At 50.0% G+C, this 20,468-nt stretch overlaps 4 protein-coding genes across 4 annotated transcripts; 1 reads left to right on the top strand and 3 right to left on the bottom strand.

Annotated features, from left to right (window-relative positions):
* Positions 1–460: 460 nt before the first annotated feature.
* LOC117846034 (wee1-like protein kinase) lies at positions 461–5,317 on the bottom strand. Its single transcript, XM_034727134.2, has 10 exons — positions 4,720–5,317; positions 4,568–4,628; positions 4,392–4,458; positions 3,967–4,233; positions 3,686–3,750; positions 3,476–3,585; positions 3,353–3,393; positions 3,119–3,264; positions 1,699–2,052; positions 461–1,010 (listed from the first exon to the last, which is right to left on the bottom strand). The coding sequence occupies exons 1-10, from the start codon at positions 5,100–5,102 to the stop codon at positions 912–914; spliced, it is 1,593 nt and encodes a 530-aa protein (XP_034583025.1). The 5' UTR covers positions 5,103–5,317; the 3' UTR covers positions 461–911.
* Positions 5,318–8,424: 3,107 nt separating this feature from the next.
* LOC117866804 (alpha-1,3-arabinosyltransferase XAT2) lies at positions 8,425–10,728 on the top strand. The gene is made up of 3 exons (XM_034751088.2): positions 8,425–8,849; positions 8,974–9,057; positions 9,163–10,728. The coding sequence occupies exons 1-3, from the start codon at positions 8,723–8,725 to the stop codon at positions 10,401–10,403; spliced, it is 1,452 nt and encodes a 483-aa protein (XP_034606979.1). The 5' UTR covers positions 8,425–8,722; the 3' UTR covers positions 10,404–10,728.
* Positions 10,729–16,284: 5,556 nt separating this feature from the next.
* On the bottom strand, positions 16,285–17,602 carry LOC140221342 (uncharacterized). Its single transcript, XM_072290858.1, has 2 exons — positions 16,858–17,602; positions 16,285–16,787 (listed from the first exon to the last, which is right to left on the bottom strand). The coding sequence occupies exons 1-2, from the start codon at positions 17,600–17,602 to the stop codon at positions 16,312–16,314; spliced, it is 1,221 nt and encodes a 406-aa protein (XP_072146959.1). The 3' UTR covers positions 16,285–16,311.
* Positions 17,603–17,628: 26 nt separating this feature from the next.
* LOC117838516 (L10-interacting MYB domain-containing protein-like) lies at positions 17,629–18,743 on the bottom strand. Its single transcript, XM_034718568.2, has 3 exons — positions 18,489–18,743; positions 18,397–18,413; positions 17,629–18,302 (listed from the first exon to the last, which is right to left on the bottom strand). The coding sequence occupies exons 1-3, from the start codon at positions 18,700–18,702 to the stop codon at positions 17,742–17,744; spliced, it is 792 nt and encodes a 263-aa protein (XP_034574459.1). The 5' UTR covers positions 18,703–18,743; the 3' UTR covers positions 17,629–17,741.
* Between the last annotated feature and the right edge of the window lie 1,725 nt (positions 18,744–20,468).

Here is a 20,468-nt window from a genome sequence, read left to right as displayed (position 1 = left end):
GCAATCATGGGGGTTTCGATTTCCTCGTGGCTCTCGAACCAGCGACGATTCGCATACACGGCTCGCAGTCGCAGAACCGAGCAAGTCGTGGCGCTCTTTCTGCGGAATCGATGAGCGTTAACTAGTTGATGAACGAACGCGATCGATGGCGATGGTTCCACACGCTCACACGAACAAAAGTAAAAGGCAACTTGGACAAAGACACACACTAGCATACTCAAATTATTCTAATTCTAATAAAATCTGAGTTAACTAATCTTCTGAAAATGGAGCATTATGTAAAGTCTGAGAAACAATACTGTAATCCAGTGAATTCATAAGCAAAAACATCCTGTTAAAGAACGTGAGCATTCCTTAAGAATTTGAGTAAAACTGTTTAAGGCACGGCATTTCATATGAAACACAACAAACTTGGCAGGTGTAGAACCCATGCACCCCCTAGAAAATTCTGACAACAAAATGCGATCAAGCTGACTTAGTAACAGAGCATAGACACATCACACATCCAAGGGTACTTGTGCACAGAGTCAATCCTCCAGCCGTGCTAGATTAGACGGCACAAATAGGATGACAGATGACTCGAGCATTCTTCCAGCACAAAAGCTAAGCACAGCCAAGACAGAACATCAGCAACCAAAGAATGGTAGCCTTAACACATGATGACACAGCCATAACTTACAAGCGCTACTCAGATTCCCAGCGTTAAGATAGGATCACTCCTTGGTTTCAAGCATCTATACAAAATCAGATCAGTGCAGGCATATTGGCCATCACTGGGAGGAAACCGATTCTAAGTGAATCGTTTGGAGAGCCATGTCCATAGATATACAAAATTTGGGAACAGCTGGTGGTGAATAGCAGCTGAGCCCGCTTGCTCTCTTGCTGGTGGGATCTGATGGGCAGCGGTGTTTCTACTTCTTCGCTGGGACCTTGTGGAGCTTCTCGAATGTGGGATGTCTCAGGATCTCCTTTGCAGAAGGCCGCCTCAACGGATCAGGATCCATCATGGACTGAAAAATGGGCAGAAAAATAATATTTAGGCTCATTTTCACTTATTACTTCTGCTGTAAAAAAATGTTTCGGCACTATGGTACGAATGAAGGACACCAGAGTCTGTTAAAGTCATAAAGCGACTAGCAAACAAAATTCTCCAAAGTTGTAACTCAGCATAAAGAAGCCGATATTATGTACCCAGATTAGTATGGCAGAAATGCAATTTCACTATCAACAAGCTGTTTGCTCTGTCTCAGCCATAGAACGAACTAGTAAAATACACTCAGAAAAAAAAAAGCTACTGGCAGTGGGCACCAATCCCTCTGAGAGGCAAAGTAGGCAACTATATCATATTCTACTACTGTTTCATCAGTTGGAAGTTGGAAGCATATGTGCCAAGTGCCATATGCTTGGGAAGCAACTGCTTGTTAACATGAATAACACTAGTATTTCAACAAAAGAATAAAAAGTAACAATCCCAACATCGTGTTGTGTACAAACACTAATCAGCTATGGGATTAAGTTCAGAATTAGAGGACAGGAACAGTGTTGGGTGTGAAGTAATATGCTTAATATGTTAGGTATAGAATTTCCATCCAAGGGAAGTGATCACATCGAATAGTACCATTTGATCACCATTCTGCATATGATATAGAGGGAAACCAAAGCAAATAACTGTAAAGGAGAAGCCATATGATGTTATACCTTAATTAAATTCTGAAACTGCATTGGGCACCCTGGAAGTAATGGAATCTTGCCCTCTCTGATACTTGTAAAGTGAGGCCCAGACTCTGGAAGCGGCGTACCTCTTATAAGCTCATAGATGGCCGCCCCAAGAGAAAAGATGTCAACCTTGTCAAGATGCTCATACTTATCATTCAGCATTTCTGGAGGCATATAACGTGAATCTCCATCTTCAATTGCCAAACTTCGGTTAATAAGTGTAGCACAACCAAAATCTCCAAGCTTATAAATACCATTGCTGACATATATGTTATCAGGCTTCACATCAAGGTGTGCTATGCCACGTTCATGAATGAAATCCAAGCCTTCACAGATCTTCAGTTTCACAAAGTTTATCATTAATATTTTAACCATGACATACATTAAAAATAAGTGGAAAATGCTTTCTGGTGAAGTAAACCAGATTAGAATGATTAGTGCTGAATGCAGAGAGATTAAAAAAAAGGGAACATTACTACTCTACTCACTCCATCCCAAAATAAGCGCACATCTCGCTTCTCTGAGTCAAACATTTTCAAGTTTGACTAAGAATATAGAAAATATTATCAACATTTATATCTCCAAATAAATTTATTAGGAAAGTATACTCAATCCTCAGTCTAATGATACTTATTATACATCATAAATAGTAGTACATTTTTGTATAAATTTTGGTCAAACTTAAAGAGTTCGACTCCTCGAGAAGTGAGATGTGCATTTATTTTGGGACGGAGGGAGTATGTGTCTAACAATACATGATTAGAAGTGTTAGTGCTGACTGCTGGATGAACTCCAGAGAGATTAAAAAAATGAAATATTACTAATTCATGTCTAACAGGACATAGATTACACATTCCTCATTGGTATAAATAATTTTGAAGTGGATCTCTCCCACTCTAAAGCTTGCACAAGTAGAACATATTTAGACTTTGTAGTTGTAGATCATACATACACCACAAAACTAGCATGCATCCAATATTTCTTGACATCTTCACATCGACTAACTTGGTATGTGTTCAACAGGTTGGTATGAGAGACCACGGAACCTATCAATCCAATATCTCTTTAATTTAACCTAGGCCAATGAAATGCGATCTTTCTCCTATTGTAATTTTGTTACAACAATCTTGAAACTTGCATAATTAGTTCCCAGAAGACATTCCTTCTGAACCAAAATGGTCAGGCTCAAATGGTAAATGTGCATAGAAGCTAAGTGGATGGCAGCTGAATGGGAAACATGCTAATGAGTAGTTCCATGTTTCTAGAAAGTTGCTTAAAACAAATTACAATATTAAGACTAAAGCTTGCAACATTAAAAAGACAGGCTAGTTTGCATACTAGCTCAGTGATCAAGAAGGAATTAATTTGGTAAATGACAGCTTAGTAATTCAAAGTCTCAAACCTGGTACAGAAGTTCCAAGGCTTCCCCACGCTTCCGTGGCTGGTTTCGATTCACAGATAGACAGCGATCACATAGTTCCATCTGAATATAAAGTTGCTCATTCTCAAACCATGATGTGAAGTATCGAACTATGTTCTCATGAGAACCTGGAACAACATGACACCAATGTTACAAGTTACAACCTTCCTCACAAATGCAGCTGAAAGTGAAGAAAAAGAAAGTTTATTGAGTCACCTAAGGCTGCCATAGCTTGGACTTCCTTCACTGCTTGCCTCCTGCAATGGAAGATGCAGTACACAATATTAGTTGATGGACGATCCTGGTCCTAAAGAAGCACTAAGACTGCTATGCAGTTACCTTTCCATGTCATTATGCAATTGCTTGATGCTCCGTTTCACTGCATACAAGCACCCATCTATCCTGTTCAGAACTTTGAACACAACGCTGAAGTTCCCATGGCCAATTTTCTGGGAATTAAGCATGTTACCATATTAGTGAATAAAACTGCCCATCGAAGTGGACAAGTGCAGCCTGAACATGTACAGGTAATATATATTTAGGCAATACCTCAATTTCATGAAAATCAGTTCTGTAGCGTGAAAGACCATTGCCACCAATTGAAGGAGAAAACCCTTTATACATTAGAAAACAATTAGCTATGTTTGAGCCTTAACTATAACTGCACAGATATCAATATTTTTTTAATTACGTTGAGCCTGAAGAGACACACCTAAGTTACATATTAGACGTACAAGTAACTGAAGTAGGACTCATAGCACGCAGATGTGTGAAAGGGAAATGTACATACTTTTGAGGTGTTTTGATAGCATGAAACACATAAATGATACCTGCTGAGTTGCATTGCCTCACACCGTAAACAGCATCATCTATACAGGGATCCGTATTCAGGTACGGGTTCTTGACACATGGTGGAGGCATCACCCGGCAGCGCAGAGCCATTGCTGACTGGGAGACATAACCACCCCGCTTATGCAATGCAGGTTGCATCAGCTTCTCTTCCTCCGAATCATCTTGAATCAGACTGTCAAAATGGACTGGAGTAATCTGCCGGTCGAAAGAAAATTCTGTGGATTCCAGGCCTTTGGATGAACAATCTGCAAGTATCATTCACTCACTTATGATGGAATACGGAAACTGAACAAGCCCATCGATTCATGAGTTCACAACAGTTACTTGATTGGATATTGTGGCAGAGATAGTTTCACATTCCAATCAATCAGTAATATATCTGAGGGGTGTGAGTCTCACTCACCAGTTCTGTACCGCTTGGTCCGAGGATTCGCTGACTTCTCCGGAGATTTGGGGCAAGGGATGTTCTCCTGCACAAAACCAGCGAAACAGTTAGGGAGGAAATGGAGCTCAGCACAGCACATTGTCACTGCACTGTCATCCACACGCTCAGAAAGAGAAAAATCTCATCTTCCCCACCTTATCGTCATCGAATTCATTGGCCACCTGCGGCATCTCCGGCGTGATGTAGTCTGGGGTGCTGCAAAATGGCAAGAAGAGGAATAGGGTTAATCTGAGACTGAGACCATAATCTGTCAGCAGACTAACACAGAGCTCGAATCGGTACCGACCAGAAGAAATCCTGGCTGAGGATGCAGCAATCCTTCTCCTCCATGGGCTCGTCTGCGTCCATCGGCGAGGCCTCCTGCGGCAACGGGGCCGGCGGCTGCGGCTGAGGAAGCGGCGGCAGGGCCGCCGGGTCGGCGCGGTAGCCGTCCTCCTCCTCCTCCAGGAGCGCCTCGAATGGCGTGAGCCCAGAGGCTGCGGCGGTGGGGCAGCGGTCGGAGAGGAAGGAGAAGAGGGAGACGTGCTCCAGCTGCAGCGAGAGCTCCCCCGACGGCGAGATCCCCTCGGTCGCCGCCGCGGGCTTCGCCTTCACCGCCGAGGCCGCAGCGGCGGCGCGGGGCCGCGCCTTCCCGCCGCGCGGCCGCGGGGTCGTCTTCGTCCTCAGCATCCCCGCCGGCGGCGGCCCGCGAGCGAGGGAGATATCAGAGATCTCCCGCAGTCCCGCCGCGCTCGCAGCGATCTCTCTCCCCCCTGTCGCCTTGCGGATCCGAATCCGCCCTCGCGGCCGCGCCGCGCGGGGGTCGGGGAATTCGAGGCGACGAGGGCGAGGTGGGGATGCGGCGGAGCGGAGTGAGAGAAAGCTAGAAAAGGGGAGGGATAAATAATTGTTTTGGGGGGCGTGGGGGAAGGGAGTGGGGGATTGAAATGCGTGGGTGCGCCGCTGTGCTGGTGGAATTGGCGGGAGGAGGAGGTGGGAGGGGGAAATGGAATTAATGGAAAGCCATTATTCCATTTCGCCGCCGCCTCGGGTTGTGCCCCCGGTCGGAATGCGTGCTGTTGGCCCGGGTAGCCCATTTCTGTCCTGATACGGGTGTTGGGCTGCGCCGCGCATTGGGCCGGGCCACACAAATGGAAGATTTGTTTCTTTTTACCTCTTTTTTTTTAAAAAAAATCTAACGTGTGGGATGCGCGTGCGAACTTAACTGCAGATAATGCGAACGGGTTGATCAGCAACCTCAGTAGCACCCCGGCCCCAAGAGGTCACAATTTCGATCCTCGGTGGAGACGAATTCCGGTGGATTTTCTGAATTTATTCCTGAGTTGATATGAAAACACACGCGTGCGATTTCATTGTACTGCACGCTTCCCGCGTCGCAAGGACCCCGCGTGGCTCGGTCGCGAGAGGAGAGGACGGGACGACACGACACGACACGACACGAGACTAGAGAGAGAGGAGGGACGGACGGACGGTCGGGACGGAGCGCGCGGGCGCGAGGCCGTGAGGCTGACAGGGCGGGCTGACACCGACGCCGCACCCGGTTTTTTTTTTTCTTCGGCGTGTCAGAACGTGTGCGTTTATGGACGTACACGCCCGCGCGCATACGGCCAAGCGCGTTTGTTTCGGATCGAGCCGGCAACAACAACATCTCGGTAGAGTAGCTACCAGCACAGTACGCGGACAGTGCCATCGTACCTGTTAGGTAGAAGCAGTCAAGTAGAATACGCGCATGAACCGAGCAACGTGGCCTCGGATAAACAAGACACGATTCGTTCGATCCAACAACTCCTAGAAGTCTAGAGAGAGAGAGGAAAAACACACGAGAGAGGCGAGCGAAGGAGACAGCAGGCGAGTGTTCCTGCGAGTACTTAGCGGGGTGTTTGGGAACACCGTGTTAAACTTTAGTACCTGTCATATCGGATGTTTGATACTAATTAGGAGTATTAAACATAGTTTAATTACAAAATTAATTGCACAGATAGATAGAGTCTAATTCGCGAGACGAATCTATTAATCCTAATTAGTCCATGATTTGATAATATGGTGCTACAGTAACTATTTGCTAATGATGGATTAATTAGTCTTAATAGATTCTCGCGAATTAGACTCCATCTATGCAATTAGTTTTATAATTAGCTCATATTTAATTCTTCTAATTAGCATCCGAATATTCGATGTGACCTGCTAAAGCTTAGCATCTCGTATCCAAACACCCCTTGTATGCTACTAGCAGTGACGATATATAAAACGCAAGTTGCGAGCGGCATGTGAATGAACGTATCTTCGTCGTCGTCGATCGGTCGGTGACGAGCGTGACGCGCTTCGGTAGACGATGGTGCCTGGCTGGCAGGTCGGATCCGATCCCCTCACGTCCGAACACGAACCGGCACATGGCGCCCCGCCCCGGTGGGCAGCGTGCGGTGGAGTGCTCGACACGACGTTACGGTCCCCCGGCGAGGTGTAGTGGAGAGGAGGTTCGTGTGAGGCGCCGGCAACCGACTGATCCGTGCCGTGCCGTGGCGGGGGTTAGCGGCCGCGCGCGTTCTGTACCGGATCGTCGTTGCTCGTCTGGCCGGCAGCTCCTATAGTCGTTGCCAACTTTCAAGGCCCAGTTCGAGTGTTTATCAACAACAAAAAAAAGGCCCAGTTCGCAAAGGGACCGTGTCACCCTTCGCACGGCCACATCTGCACCAAGACGTAGGAGTACAGTCCTTGTACGGCTGGAGCCTGGAGTGTCGATGGATCCCAAACTCTAACCTTTGGACGTCACGTCACTTGCTGCATTGCAATACATGGGATCGGCCGGGTATCCTCTCGCGCGCGGGTCACCGACACGAGCGAGCGTCACGGCCCGGCAGCGCCTGCCGGGAGAGAGGGAGGAAAAGAAGAGGCACCGCACCGCAACATCACTGTTCGGTTCCTCGCTACTATCCCGTGGTCAGTGGCCGGGGGCGTGCGTCACTGGGTCAGAGGCGCGACCCGGTCCCCCGGTCCAAACCAAACCCCACCCGCTGTCCAGCCCGCTGGTTAACGGACGGACCAACGGGGGAATTAGCAGGCCGGTTAGCAACCGGCTTGGTTGGCCCCACCACCACTCGGAGCGAAATCAACGGCCACGCGGGCCCGCTGCTTCCTGGCTTCCTGCCTGGTGCCTGGTCAACCGCGGCCGTCGTGCGCCCATGCACCCCACCGACTGGCTCTCCTCCTCGCTCCCATGCTTAGCTGGGGTGTTTGGATACGAGATACTAAACGGTCACATGGGATGTTCAAATACTAATTAGTAGGATTAAATATGAACTAATTACAAAACTAACTGTATAACCCATATACTAATTCGCGAGATGAATCTATTAAGCCTAATTAATCCATCATTAGCAAATGGTTACTGTAGCACCACATTGTCAATCATGGACTAATTAGGCTTAATAGATTCGTTTCGCGAATTAGATTTCATCTGTGCAATTAATTTTGTAATTAGACTGTATTTAATACTCCTAATTAGTATCCAAACATCCGATGTGACAGGTACTAAAGTTTAGGGGACGTATCCAAACACTCCCTAAGATAGATGCCGCTGGATATAGTAAATATAATATATACATGGGTGTTTGATACGATGCGCTGAACTTTAAGTAGCAGTGTTACATTGGATATTCGGATTCTAATTAGAAGAATTTAATATGAGCTAATTATAAAACTAATTGCACCTAATTCGCGAGATGAAACTACAAAGCTAATTAATTCATCATTAGCAAATAGTTACTGTAGTACCACATTGTCGAATCATGGACTAATTAGGTTTAATAGATTCGTCTCGCGAATTAGACTCCACGTATGCAATTAGTTTTATGATTAGACTATGTTCAAATATCCGAGGTGACAGGGTAATCTCCTGCGTTAATCCCCGGCGTAATGACACGTTGTTTAATCGGCTAATCCCCCTGCCCCACCCCCCTCAGATAGTCAGATCCAGCTCCACACGGCAGCATCAGCGGCAGCTTAAGACCAGTCAGTCTCCTTCCTCCCCTTCAGCTAAGCATAGCATCTCGAGCCTTCCTTCCTCTGCTTGCTTGTCCTCGCTCCCCGTTCCCATTCCCTGCCAGCTCGCCTTCTCCTTTCTTCTTCGGAGAGAGAGAGAGAGAGAGAGAGAGAGAGAGAGCAGGTCAAGGCCTCGAGGGGGGCGCGACGAAAGGCGGCTGCTTTGGGCGCGCGCGCGCGCCAGATCTGGGCCGGGTGGGGGCTCCGGCCGGCGGCGGGAGGAGGAGGAGGAGGAGGGCGGCGGCGGCGAGATGAAGTCGTCGCTGCGGAGCCGGCAGGAGCCGCGGCGGGTCAGCAACGGCGTCATCATCGGCGCCATGCTGCTGTCGCTCTGCGTCCTCAGCATCGTCAAGGCCAGATACTGCGCCACCCCCTTCGGTACGGCCGCGCCTCGTCTCATCTCATCCCTTTTCCTCGATCCGGGCCGTGCTGTCCTGTGGTGTGGTGGGGGAGCTCCGATCCCTTGCTGACGTCGTCGTTGTTGTGGTGTGCGTGCGCGCAGGCAAGGCCGAGGACCAGCTCCAGGAGCAGATGAACGCCAGCATCCGGATGGAGACGGAGGAGTCGCCGGCAAGGACGCCCGGAGGTGATGAATCGATCGAGCTCTTTGACGATTTCGCTGATTTCGAAATTCGCTTGGAGCCCCCACGCGGTTTGTGCTGAAAATTCGCTGCTTCCTCTTGGGTTTCAGAGGAGGAAGAGGATGAGGAAAAGGAGGAGGTGCTGCCCAGCACGGCGCCCGCGGTGACCAAGCCGGCCGCCGTGGCCACCCCCACCACCGGCGGCAGAGACAAGAAGGGGAAGGCGAAGCCGACGTGCTACATGACGAGCAAGCGGTCGGAGCGGTGCGACGCGTCCGGCGACATTCGGGTGGACGGGAACCGCTCCACCATCTACGTCAGCGGGATAGACCGGGAGTGGCGAACCAAGCCGTACGCGCGCTACCACGACCCCGTCGCCATGGCCCACGTCCGCGAGTACACCCTCAAGCCGCTCGGCGACGGCGCGCCGGCGTGCACCCGGAACCACTCGGTCCCCGGCTTCCTCTTCTCCAACGGCGGGTTCTCCGGCAACCTCTACCACGACTACACCGACGTGCTGGTCCCCCTCTTCATCAGCACTCACCAGTTCAAGCGCCGCGTCCAGTTCCTCCTCAGCGGGATGAAGCCGTGGTGGGTGGGCAAGTTCACCCCCTTCTTCCGCCAGCTCACCCGGTTCGACGTCATCGACGTCGACAACGACCAGGAGGTGCACTGCTTCCCCCGCATCGTCGCTGGCGCCACCTTCCACAAGGACATGGGAGTCGACCCGCGGCGGTCCCCGGGGCACGTCTCGGTGGTCGACTTCAAGCGCGCGCTCCGGCGGGCATTCGGGCTCGAGCGCGAGGCGGCGTCCCGCGGCGGGGCCACGGGCGCCGGGAAGCCCCGGCTCCTCATCATCTCCCGCCGCGGGTCCCGGCGGTTCCTGAACGAGCGGGAGATGGCGCGCGCCGGCGCGGAGGCCGGGTTCGAGGTGCGCGTGGCGGAGCCCGACCAGCACACGGACATGGCGGGGTTCGCGCGGCTGGTGAACTCGGCGGACGTGATGGTGGGGGTGCACGGCGCCGGGCTGACCAACATGGTGTTCCTGCCCCGGGGCGCCGTGCTGATCCAGGTGGTGCCGTTCGGCGGGCTGGAGTGGCTGACGAGCGTGACGTTCAAGGAGCCGGCGGCGGACATGGAGGTCAGCTACATGGACTACGAGGTGAAGCTGGAGGAGAGCTCGCTGATCGACCAGTACCCGAGGAACCACCAGGTGCTCACCGACCCCTACGCCGTGCACAAGCAGGGGTGGGACGCGCTCAAGGCCGCGTACCTGGACAAGCAGAACATACGGATGGACCTGGACAGGTTCAAGAGCGCGCTGCGGGAGGCCATGAGCAGGCTGCCATGACCGCCGCCGATCCAGAGGTGGGAGGAGGAGGTAGATAGGTTGGTGTATCTATCACACCTGTGCCTAGCTTATGGTCGCTCGCTTAACTTAAATCTTCTTCTTCTTCTTCCCTGTTTTTTTTTGTTTTCTTTTCTGAGCTTCCTTTTTTCTAGCAAGATTCATTGGATCCATTGTTTTGTTACATAAAAAGAGGAATGGGAAAATGATGGACAAGCAAAAAAGCAAGAACGTGTCCGAACATGTTGTATACATAGAGGCCAGCTCAAACCCAGCTCAAGATGTTGATTTGTTAATTGCTTAATTTATAGAAACCCCTTTGTGATTATTGGCTACTCATGTCAAGATTTAAAGTACTCCTAGCAAAGGATCATGTGGAGATCAAGTTATGTCATTATGTGTAGATCATCCCGGCTGAGGCTGACCTCCCAATTCTGCTCTGAAATTTGTCAGTTTAGCCTTCAGCCATTGTTGTGGATGCTGCAGCTTCTCATCTCTCCGAGAGTCCCAGTCCCCTCTCCACAACAGCATTGCTGTGGAGAACTGAGTTGGTAGCTGAGTTTGGCCATCGAATGGAATGGAGCACCACGCGCCCACGGCAGCGGACCGCAACCACCGCGACGGCGACGCGCGCGTCAGCAGGCAGCAGCAGCCGGAGACGGAGACGTGGTCAGGCGAGTCGCGGTTAGGCAGGGCGGCGGCGGAGGGTGCGGCCGGGCCGCCGTCTCGCGGGATCACGGCGGGATTCGTGCGCCTCGTTCCCGGAGGAAGGAGGAGACGAGAGAGAAGGTGGAAGTTTGGCTCGCCCGCCACGGCTCGTCAACGCGTCCCCATCGTGGAAGTGGGGCGCCGGGCGCCGGCTGCCAAACCGCCAACTGCCCCGCCGCGTTGTCACCTCACCTCCCCTGCGATGACAAAAGAAACTGGGAGGCGGGAACCAGAAGCTTCCATCCCATCGAAGGCATCTTCCCTGGGGAAGAAGAAAAAGTCTACCCCTCATCTCGGCCGTTGGTTCGGTCTCCATCCGAAGCGGTTGGTTTGTCCTCGTGTAAGAACAAGGAGATGACAGTGATTGGACCTGGACTGATTCACGACTCGAGTTCCGGGATGGACAAAACATTTCTCACCGAGCCTCGGACAAGCGCCATCTGACGGAGACGCCGCAACCAGAGGCGCAGAGGTCCAGAGCACTGGCACTGTAGTAGTAGGTCTGTATATAGCAGCTTCCAAATCGATCCATCCACGAATGATTCCAGCTGATGGAGCAACCCATCATCAGAGGGCAATTCGAAATAAGCAACGCACTCGATCATGAGCCGTGTGGTAACTGTAATCCGACGGGGACGGCGCACCACGAGCACGACCAGGTCCCCAGGGATCATGAGCGAAGCGCGAGTGCTACAGTGGCAGCTACTCGTCTTTGCAGCTGACGCCATGGGGGGCAGCAAGGTCAAGCTCTGAAGCTCACGACCGTGGCAACCACACACACAGGTGGCAGCCGTCCGGGAAACCCTCCTCGGCTCCTCTGGGTGAAACCGGTGGCCGCCCGGCGGCGAGTGGCAACAGCAACAGGTGCTCCGGCGCCGCCGTCTGCCACCGACACGACGCAGAGGATGCGAAGCCGAATGCTTCTACTTGTGGAAAACGCGACGGTACCTACTAGCGTGTCGACCGGTGGCACGACGGACGAAAAGGAAGAAAAACAATACTTGTGGAAACGTTCACGGATTAATTGCTGACGGTAATGGAGATGGAGATGGAGATGGAGATGTGTCTTCCGGCCGGGTCCCATGCACATTCTGACGGGCTGAAAATGCATACTCGCATGGGGGTCAACTGTCAAGGCATGATCACTACTACTGATTAATGGACTCGACCTCTGATGAACGATTCATGCATGGATGATGCGTACAGGTCAACCGACCGATCAACTCCGGCCCCGGTGGCGTGCGTCTACATAACAAATCCTATGGTAGGTCGCAAATTGGGGGAATTCGTCTCGCCGGCCATGTCGGTGCCGGTCCCTGCCGTCTTGCAGGGGTGGCCGGCCGCCGGGCCCGGGCAGCCGGCCTCGGCTTGCGCACATGCGGCACCACCACCAACCTCGGCGCATGGTGTGGGCCAGGCGGCTGCTAGGAATCGAAGGCTTGAGGCAATCAAGCAAGCAAGACGACGGCGTTTCCACAGATTCCATCCTCCTAAAGCTCAAAAGCAACGCGGCATGTGCGCTGCCTTGACGCTCGTGGATTAGTGGGCCTAACCGCCAAATTAAACAAACGCAAATTGGCCCACCGCCGCACATCACCGTTGTTCCCGGGGGATCGTCCAAGTGCATATAGAGTGGGAAGTGCCCCGTGTATTTCGTCACGAGTTGGCAATTCGTATTCTAACATTTTTGTCACCTTTTTTTCTGTTACGAGCCTCTACTGACTTCTAGCCATCTTTTCGGTGAACTTTGTGGAGTGCAAATGTGTTATTACTGATAACGACCAACAATCTAGTACTACACAGTAAGTGTATTTTTGTCATTCTGTGAAACGAACGGGATAAGACAGCGCCATCGTCACTGAATATACTGAGTATTCCGTCCATTCAGAAATGTCAGGAGTTCTTAGTTTTGTTCTAAGAAAACCCCTTTTTTTTTTCCCTTCTAACTTTGCAAGTTTACATAAGAATATATTGACATCTATAACATTAAATAAATATACTATCAACACGTATAGTATATTTCATTATTAATTTAATCAAAGCAATTTATTTGTTGCTGTATTTTTTGTAAACCTGACGAAAACTATACAAATTTGATTTAAACCAATACTAAAACGGTAAATCATGATACATTTTAGAACCGAGGAAATAGTATTGACCATGCATGGTTGGGGCATCCTTTCCGCTGATCCATCTGGTGCCCTTAATTAATTAAGATCTAGGAGTATATTCCTTCACAAATTAAACCCATGCCAACAACGTCATACTCGGAACTAGGCGCATTAAACACGAACAGCCCAGCACATGGGAAGTGATCAAAGCTTACTAGGAACCGTGGCTGTTCGAACTGGTTCCCATATCGGAGACTTCACCGGACGGACAACGACCGGCGAACAACCAACTGCCTGGATCGAAGAAGAAGAACTGGCCATAGCCAGCCTTCCTTTTTTCCCGTGTCCTCTAGCTGAGATAAAAAGAAAGGGAAAAGGAGATTAAAATATAGTTCACAACTCACTTACGAGTCGCGTCAAATTAAAGTGACCCACTTTCTGTTAAGGGAATCCCGTTTCAAAGATCAATCAAAACCCTAAACCCCAACAGATGAGGTGTGATGTCATGAGTCATGACAGGCCACCGTACCCATGGCGCTGACGTATGCATGCAATGCAACGCAAGCGTCGTCGTTCTTCCTTCCTTTCTTTTTTTTTTTTTGCGTGCTTGGCTCCATCATCGTGTTCATTAATTAGTAGTTACCATAGGTAGCAGAGCCTAGAGCACTGTACAAAGCTAATGGCGTTGCATGGACCACGCCTTGTAGTTGTCTTTTGTCTAGGTACTTTGTATGGATTTTGCTTCTTTTTTTGGGGTGCGTTGCAGGTTAACGGGACTTGCATACTATTGCGACGTGCAAACGACTCGTGCATGTCATCACGTCACGCCTTGGTCCCGCGTGCGATCAATGGGCAACAGCAACAGTAGAGTTTTTTTTTTCCTTTTGTGTGTGTCGTGGGAAGATGAGGTGAGACGTCATGGACTCGTGGACAGATGATGAGATGACACCAACGCCCATGCAACGTTGCCCGTTGGCTGTGGCGTTAGTTCTCTGCTGGATGCTTTCGCCGGCATGTAGTTTCGAGTGCTGTCTAGCGTTCATCTGGGCAGTGGGTTGGGTCGTTACCATTGTTATTTTACTTATCATTTCGGCGTGACTTTCGCGTCCGCCCCCTCGGGAGTTGTACGGTTTGTGAACTATCTGTTAAAAAATGTGTTATTAGCCTTATGGGACTGATATTTGTATTACATATAGTCTCTGCTTATGTGGGGACGCTTCAGCCACCGTCATCTCCACCAGCAAGAATGCCGGAGAGGGCTTTTGCCCGGAGCATCCCGTCCTCCTCGCTGCACGCTCACGGCTCGGCACTTTTGGACCACAACCACGGCATCCCATCCGGGGCGGTGCTGCCGCCGCACCTCCACGTGTCACATTGCCGTACCTCCACCTCCACTGCCGGTGGTCCCTGCGTCATCCCCGCTTATGTGGCCTCCTTGCTCTGCACCGATCCGCCGCTCACCCTATGCCGGGAGACTGCACCGACCGCCGCCACTGGCTGGTCGTGTGCACCACGCGCCTTCGCGCTCGCGCAGCCACCTCTCGCGGACTTCCCTAATCGGCCGCCGCTCCTTGCTGGATCGCCGTTCCCGCACTGAGCTGCCATTGCGCCGTCGGCCCGCCTTCTGTCGCAACCGCCTGCGGCCGCCGCTTCCACAGCCTCCCTTATCCTTCGAGGGTAAGCCTCCATGGTCGCCACGTCCTCCATCCCACGTCGGTGTGCCGCTGGGCTAGCCACCACCACCTCGCCTCCGTGCTCGGACACGGTTGCCGCGATCCGCCACGCCACTCTTCCATGGCCTCCGCAGACACGCTGCATCCGTCTCCGGGCGGATCCAGCCTCCAGGGCGCCGGATTCGCCACCCCAAGCCGCTGTCGTTACCAGTTCTAGCGGATCCGCCATGTCCCCACCCGGGATAGATGTCCGTGGCCAAAGCCGGCAAAAAGACCTTGCCGCCGCCGTCTGAGGGGCCGATGCGAGCTTCCGGCAGGCCCCTCCCACAACGGCGAGAGGAGGGAAGGAGAGGAAGGGGTTGGCGGTGGCGGGGGTGCACGGTCGCTGCCCGAGTCGCCTGAGCGGGATGACGCGGGGGTAGTTCGTCCACTTGGTCACTCCCTATGCATGCTTTGTTTCGGCAAAACTCTTTCCTTCTTTTTCTTCCCCAGTCACAAGTACTTGCGGAAAATGTGATGGTGCAGTACTAAACAACAGCGTGGTGATGGGTGGCGTGCATGCATGAGAGAAACAAATAAAAATGGTTGCCTCCGTCGCCGTCACGAATCATTCGCAGATGGAGACGGAGATGTCCTCCGGCCGGCCGGGCCCGGCAAAATGGCAGCAAGGCATATACGATCACTGCTGATTGACACGGCCTCCTATGGAAATACGAAATGATTCACCGGGTGATGTGTGCAGGTGAACCAACCCAGATGATCTTGTGACCTTTATTCTCACCTGGGGCGTGCGTGTGTGTGTGAGAGAGAGAGGACAGGACCGTTGAATCACCGGCCCATGCAGTGTTCTAGCTGAAAAAGAACACGAGATCAAAACGTAATAAAAATATAGTTCAAAACCCACTTACAAAAGCCGTGTCAATCAATCAGCAGAGGTTTTTGTTCTTCTTTTGTGTGTGTGTCATGGGAAGATGAGGTGAGACGTCATGGACTCGTGGACAGTTGATGAGATGACACGAACGCCCATGCCATGACGATGATGCATGGAAGCTGCAATACTAGTGTACTACTAGTTTGGCTCGATCGAGTTGGGCCTTGTTTAGGTCCTGTTTGGCATGACTCCAACTCTGGGTGGAGCTGCTCCACTCCAGAACTCCAGGTGGAGCCAGCTCTGGGTGGAGTTGGAGCTGTCTGGTGAGGGTGTTTGGCTGGGAGGGTGTCCCTAGCTCCAGAAAAGAAGAGTTTGAGGGTAGATTGCCTTTCTTGCCCCTGGTTCGACTTGAACTACTTATCACAAATATAAAATGAAACTACATGCATTGAAGTCCAAAATAATAATAAAAATTACATGTTCCAAAAATTTAAAATTTCGAAATAAATTTATAGTTCCAAAATAAGGTCGTTACAATAATCATTGCACTAATTCCATGCTAGGGCAATTGATGTAGCCATACTATCACGAAAGGTGTCCATAGTCACAAAGCTTGATTCCGAAGTTGATCCATCGGAGGCATGTTGAGACACAGCATACTTGTTGTATCTTTCCGGAATAGTAGGCATGTAGGTAGGATCTCTATCAAAATTAGCAAAGTCCACATCAATGCTAGCATGTTCACGTATGAAATTGTGTAGAACCATAGTAGCAGCAACAATCTTCTTTTGTGTGACCATTGAATAACCGGGCATCTTGTAAAGGATTTGCCATTTCATTTTTAACACTCCAAACGACCGCTCAATAACATTACGAACAGATGAGTGTATACGGTTGAACTTCTCTTTTGGAGTATTTGGTTCCATACCTCGATGCCACTCGGGTAAGTGGTACCTTTCACCCTTGTATGGAGCCAAATGCCCCGGACGATTAGGATAGCCCGCATCTACAACATAGTACTTGCCTACACATATGTAAAATAAAATAAGTTTGTGCATACAAATATGAAAAGGAACATAAAGAAAAATATTTACCTTGAGGAGGATGCGGGAAGACATTTACATCTGCTTCCAATGCATGGTACAATACACTAGTGTCATGCAAAGAACCCGGTTGACCCGCAGCCACATAGGTGAAGCGCATATCAAAATCACAAACAGCAAGCACATTTTGAGTTGCAATTCCAATCTTACCAATATATCTCACTTGTTCTTCCGGTGATAAATACACACGAATATGGGTTCCATCGAGTGCACCAATGCAATCCTTAAAGTGTGGGTATGCTCTCTTGTCATTCCTAATCCTCTTGTGCACATTGCGAAAATTAGGATCTGTTGGTCTCAAGAAATCTTGTGCCATGGCAACCACACAATTTAGAACTTCATGAAATTTTCTACTAATGGTTTCACCTGAGTGTTTGAACTTATTCTGTCCTCTTCTATTTGACTCACACCCACCACATGTGAATAGGAAAATGGCCAACATTTCAAGAGTATTCATGTGCTTCGATGGTTTTAATCCGTACCTCTCAACCAACACATCATGAAGATCCTGAAAAATAACCTCATTCATCCGAAGCATTCGATGGCACTCCCCTGGAGTGTTTACCGTTTCCATCAGCCATCCCATTCCACTCTGTTGTGAAAACATAAATCTCGGCGGTGCCTTATCCATATATGAGTCATGATAACTTTGTGCTAGCTTACCACAGCTCTCAACCATTTTAAAAAAATATTCACCATCAGAATCACTAGATTCATCAGACTCACTTGAAGACATCTGTGAACATTGACATAAATGAAATGTAAGATACAACTGTCATACATAAATAAAATGCAATAAAATAAAATGTACCACACATGCGACAAAAATAAAATAGTAGCATACACAAATGACATCACTCTCACTAAGCCAATTTCTATTTTTCATATTTATCATTGTACTTCCTCCTAAGCCAATTGAACCTAATCTCATTAGTAGGCAAGGTCATGAACATCTCCCTTTGCTCCTTCTTCACAAACAGTTCAGACGCCATGTAATGTTCATTGCTATCATAGCCGGCCCCACAAGCAATCACAACCTCCATCACTTCCTCAATAGAATATTTTCCATGTCTCTTCGAAACATATTCATTAGCTGAACTTGCCATACTTGTTACTGCTTCTTGAATTAGGAATGCATTTCCAGACTTCGCTTTTTTACCACTCCTGTCAACAGGCCTTGCCAGTCTCTTGCCACTCGCAGGTGAAGGAGAAATACCAATATCCTCCTCTTGTGTTTCAGGAATGAAATCATCACCTTCTGGCTCAAAATTGGTTGCCTCATCTTGTGTCACATCAACATTTTCGGTTGCTTCAACATTCACAACATGAGGAGACCAATGATCAATACCAATAGTAGTAATGTCAGCAAAACACTTGGCTAATTCATCTTCATTCTCAAGGCCCTTCTTTTTGAACTTGCCACAACCCGGAATCTCCTGAAATAAGCACATAATAATAATATTATTATAAGTATTATCAACAGGTTTGACATATGCAAAAAAATATAGCAAATTTTTTTAACCAACTTACAGCTCTAGCTTTTTTCCACCATTCATCATCCATAGCAATAGTCTTCCTTATAGGATCCCAACCAGTCCCTATTTGCCTTAGCATTAGTTTCTTCCATGCTTTGAAATCTTCCTTCAACTTGTCCCATTTGTTCTTGATCTGACCCTTGGTAGCCACAATTCCAGTCCTTTCCTTGAACCCCTTCTCAACCTCAGCATAACCAAGTGCATTCAAGTGTGTGTTTGGCCGATTTCCTTTTTCAACTTGTTCGGCAAACAACACACACAACACTCGAGTGTTCTCCGAATTCCAATCAATTTCTGGCATCTATCGAACTCACAAATTTCATATTAGAAGGCCTCGAGTATATCAATTTTATACACACACAGCACTAGAGTATATCAATTTCATACACACACAACAACCTCAAAGGCACAATCAAAGATGTACTCCTGATGCATTTCAGTTAATGAAAAAAAAGTTTTTGCCATACCTTGTGGCCGGCGGAACTCCTCGAGATGCCAGGGCGGCGGGGGATCTCCTCCTTATGTGTTTTTGATATGTGCTCTCTGTAATAATTGATAGTGATTAGAAACATATCATAAATTTTGTTACGAATTTCCTCCAGGAAATAGGCGGGGCTTCTAACGGAGCGGAGGCCCGTCGCCGGAGGCTTGGGCTGGAGTGTTCATAGCATTCGTACATTACAGTCTACTTGAAGTGAAGTGAAAAACTCTAGCTACACAACAGTGCGTGCAAGCCTCCTAGGCTCCTAGTCATGCAAGGGCTCCTCTGCCTTGTCTTTGCTCAGGCAGGCCAGGCCAACCCCTGCGCACACGTATGTACTGCTCCATCAATCTGTAGCCGCAGCAGCAAACCGGGCCGGCGGCCGGCCGAGAGGGATTTGGAATTCCGGCAGCAAACCAAAAGATCCATCAATTCGCCACTTCCCTCAATCTACCATAGCAATCCACGGGACCCTAATTCATAGAGGGCGACTTGAATTGGCGGATTGGCGCTGGGGATTTCATACCTTTGAACGGGCGGGGGATCTCCTCCCACGCCGGTGGCGGGCGGGCTTCGACGGCGGCTTCAGCGGCTTCGGCGGCGGGGCGACACGGGCGGCGGCGGGGCACAGCGGCTGGCAGCGGGCTTCGACGGCCGACGGCGGGCCTTCCGGCGGGCTTCGGCGGCCGGCGGCGGGGCGCTCGGCCGGCGGCGGGCTTCGGGGGCGGGCTCGTCCAGATGCGGCGGGAGGCGAAGCTAGGTGGCCGGGCGGGGGTAGGAAAACGGCGGCGGGCCTACGGCGGCTGGCGGCGGGGCTCGGCCGGCCGCCGGCGGGGGTGGACGGCCGCCGGCAGGGGCGGCGGCGCGGCTAGGGTTGCGCCAGCACAGTACACGCGGCGCGTTGGGACTTCACGCGAGGGAGAAAAATAGAGGCGCGAGGGAGAAGAATGAAACGTTATTTTTGTGTAATCAGTGGCAATGGTGGGTAATTACCCACCAACTCCACGAGGAGGTTCAAAAGAGGGAGTTTTGGAGCAGCAAAAGAGGTGCTCCAAAACTCCACCCTCATTTGTACTACAGCTCCATGGAGTTGGCAGCTCCATGGAGTTTTGGAGTTGGGGTGTTTGGCTACTTTTTTTGTTGGAGTCGCTGGAGTTGTGGAGTGGAGCTATGCCAAACAGGGCCTTAGTTCACCTCCAAATCCTAACTTTGGCACTATGCAAAAAGAAGATTCCCCATTATATCAAACCTACGGTACATGTATGGAGTACTAAATGTAGATGAAATTAAAAACTAATTGCACAGTTTTGTTGTACTTTGCGAGACGAATCTTTTGAGCCTAATTAGTCAATATTTGGACAATAATTCATAAATACAAACGAAACGTTACAGTGTTGCTACAGTAATTTTGACACCCTAAAGTTGGGCAACTAAACAAGACCTTGGTTACGCCTAGTGGGCACAGTAGATTACTTTGCGTCGAGTCGTGTTGCATGGAGCCATGGACCAGTGGGCCACGCCTTTTCCAGGTGTGTCGTCATGGGTTTCGTTTTTTTTTTGGGTAGCGTCGCAGGTTAACGACTTGT

The sequence above is a fragment of the Setaria viridis genome, chromosome 1 (genome assembly GCF_005286985.2).
Source record: "Setaria viridis chromosome 1, Setaria_viridis_v4.0, whole genome shotgun sequence".
In the NCBI taxonomy this organism is placed as follows: domain Eukaryota; kingdom Viridiplantae; phylum Streptophyta; class Magnoliopsida; order Poales; family Poaceae; genus Setaria; species Setaria viridis.
This window is presented reverse-complemented; position numbering and strand designations above follow the sequence as displayed.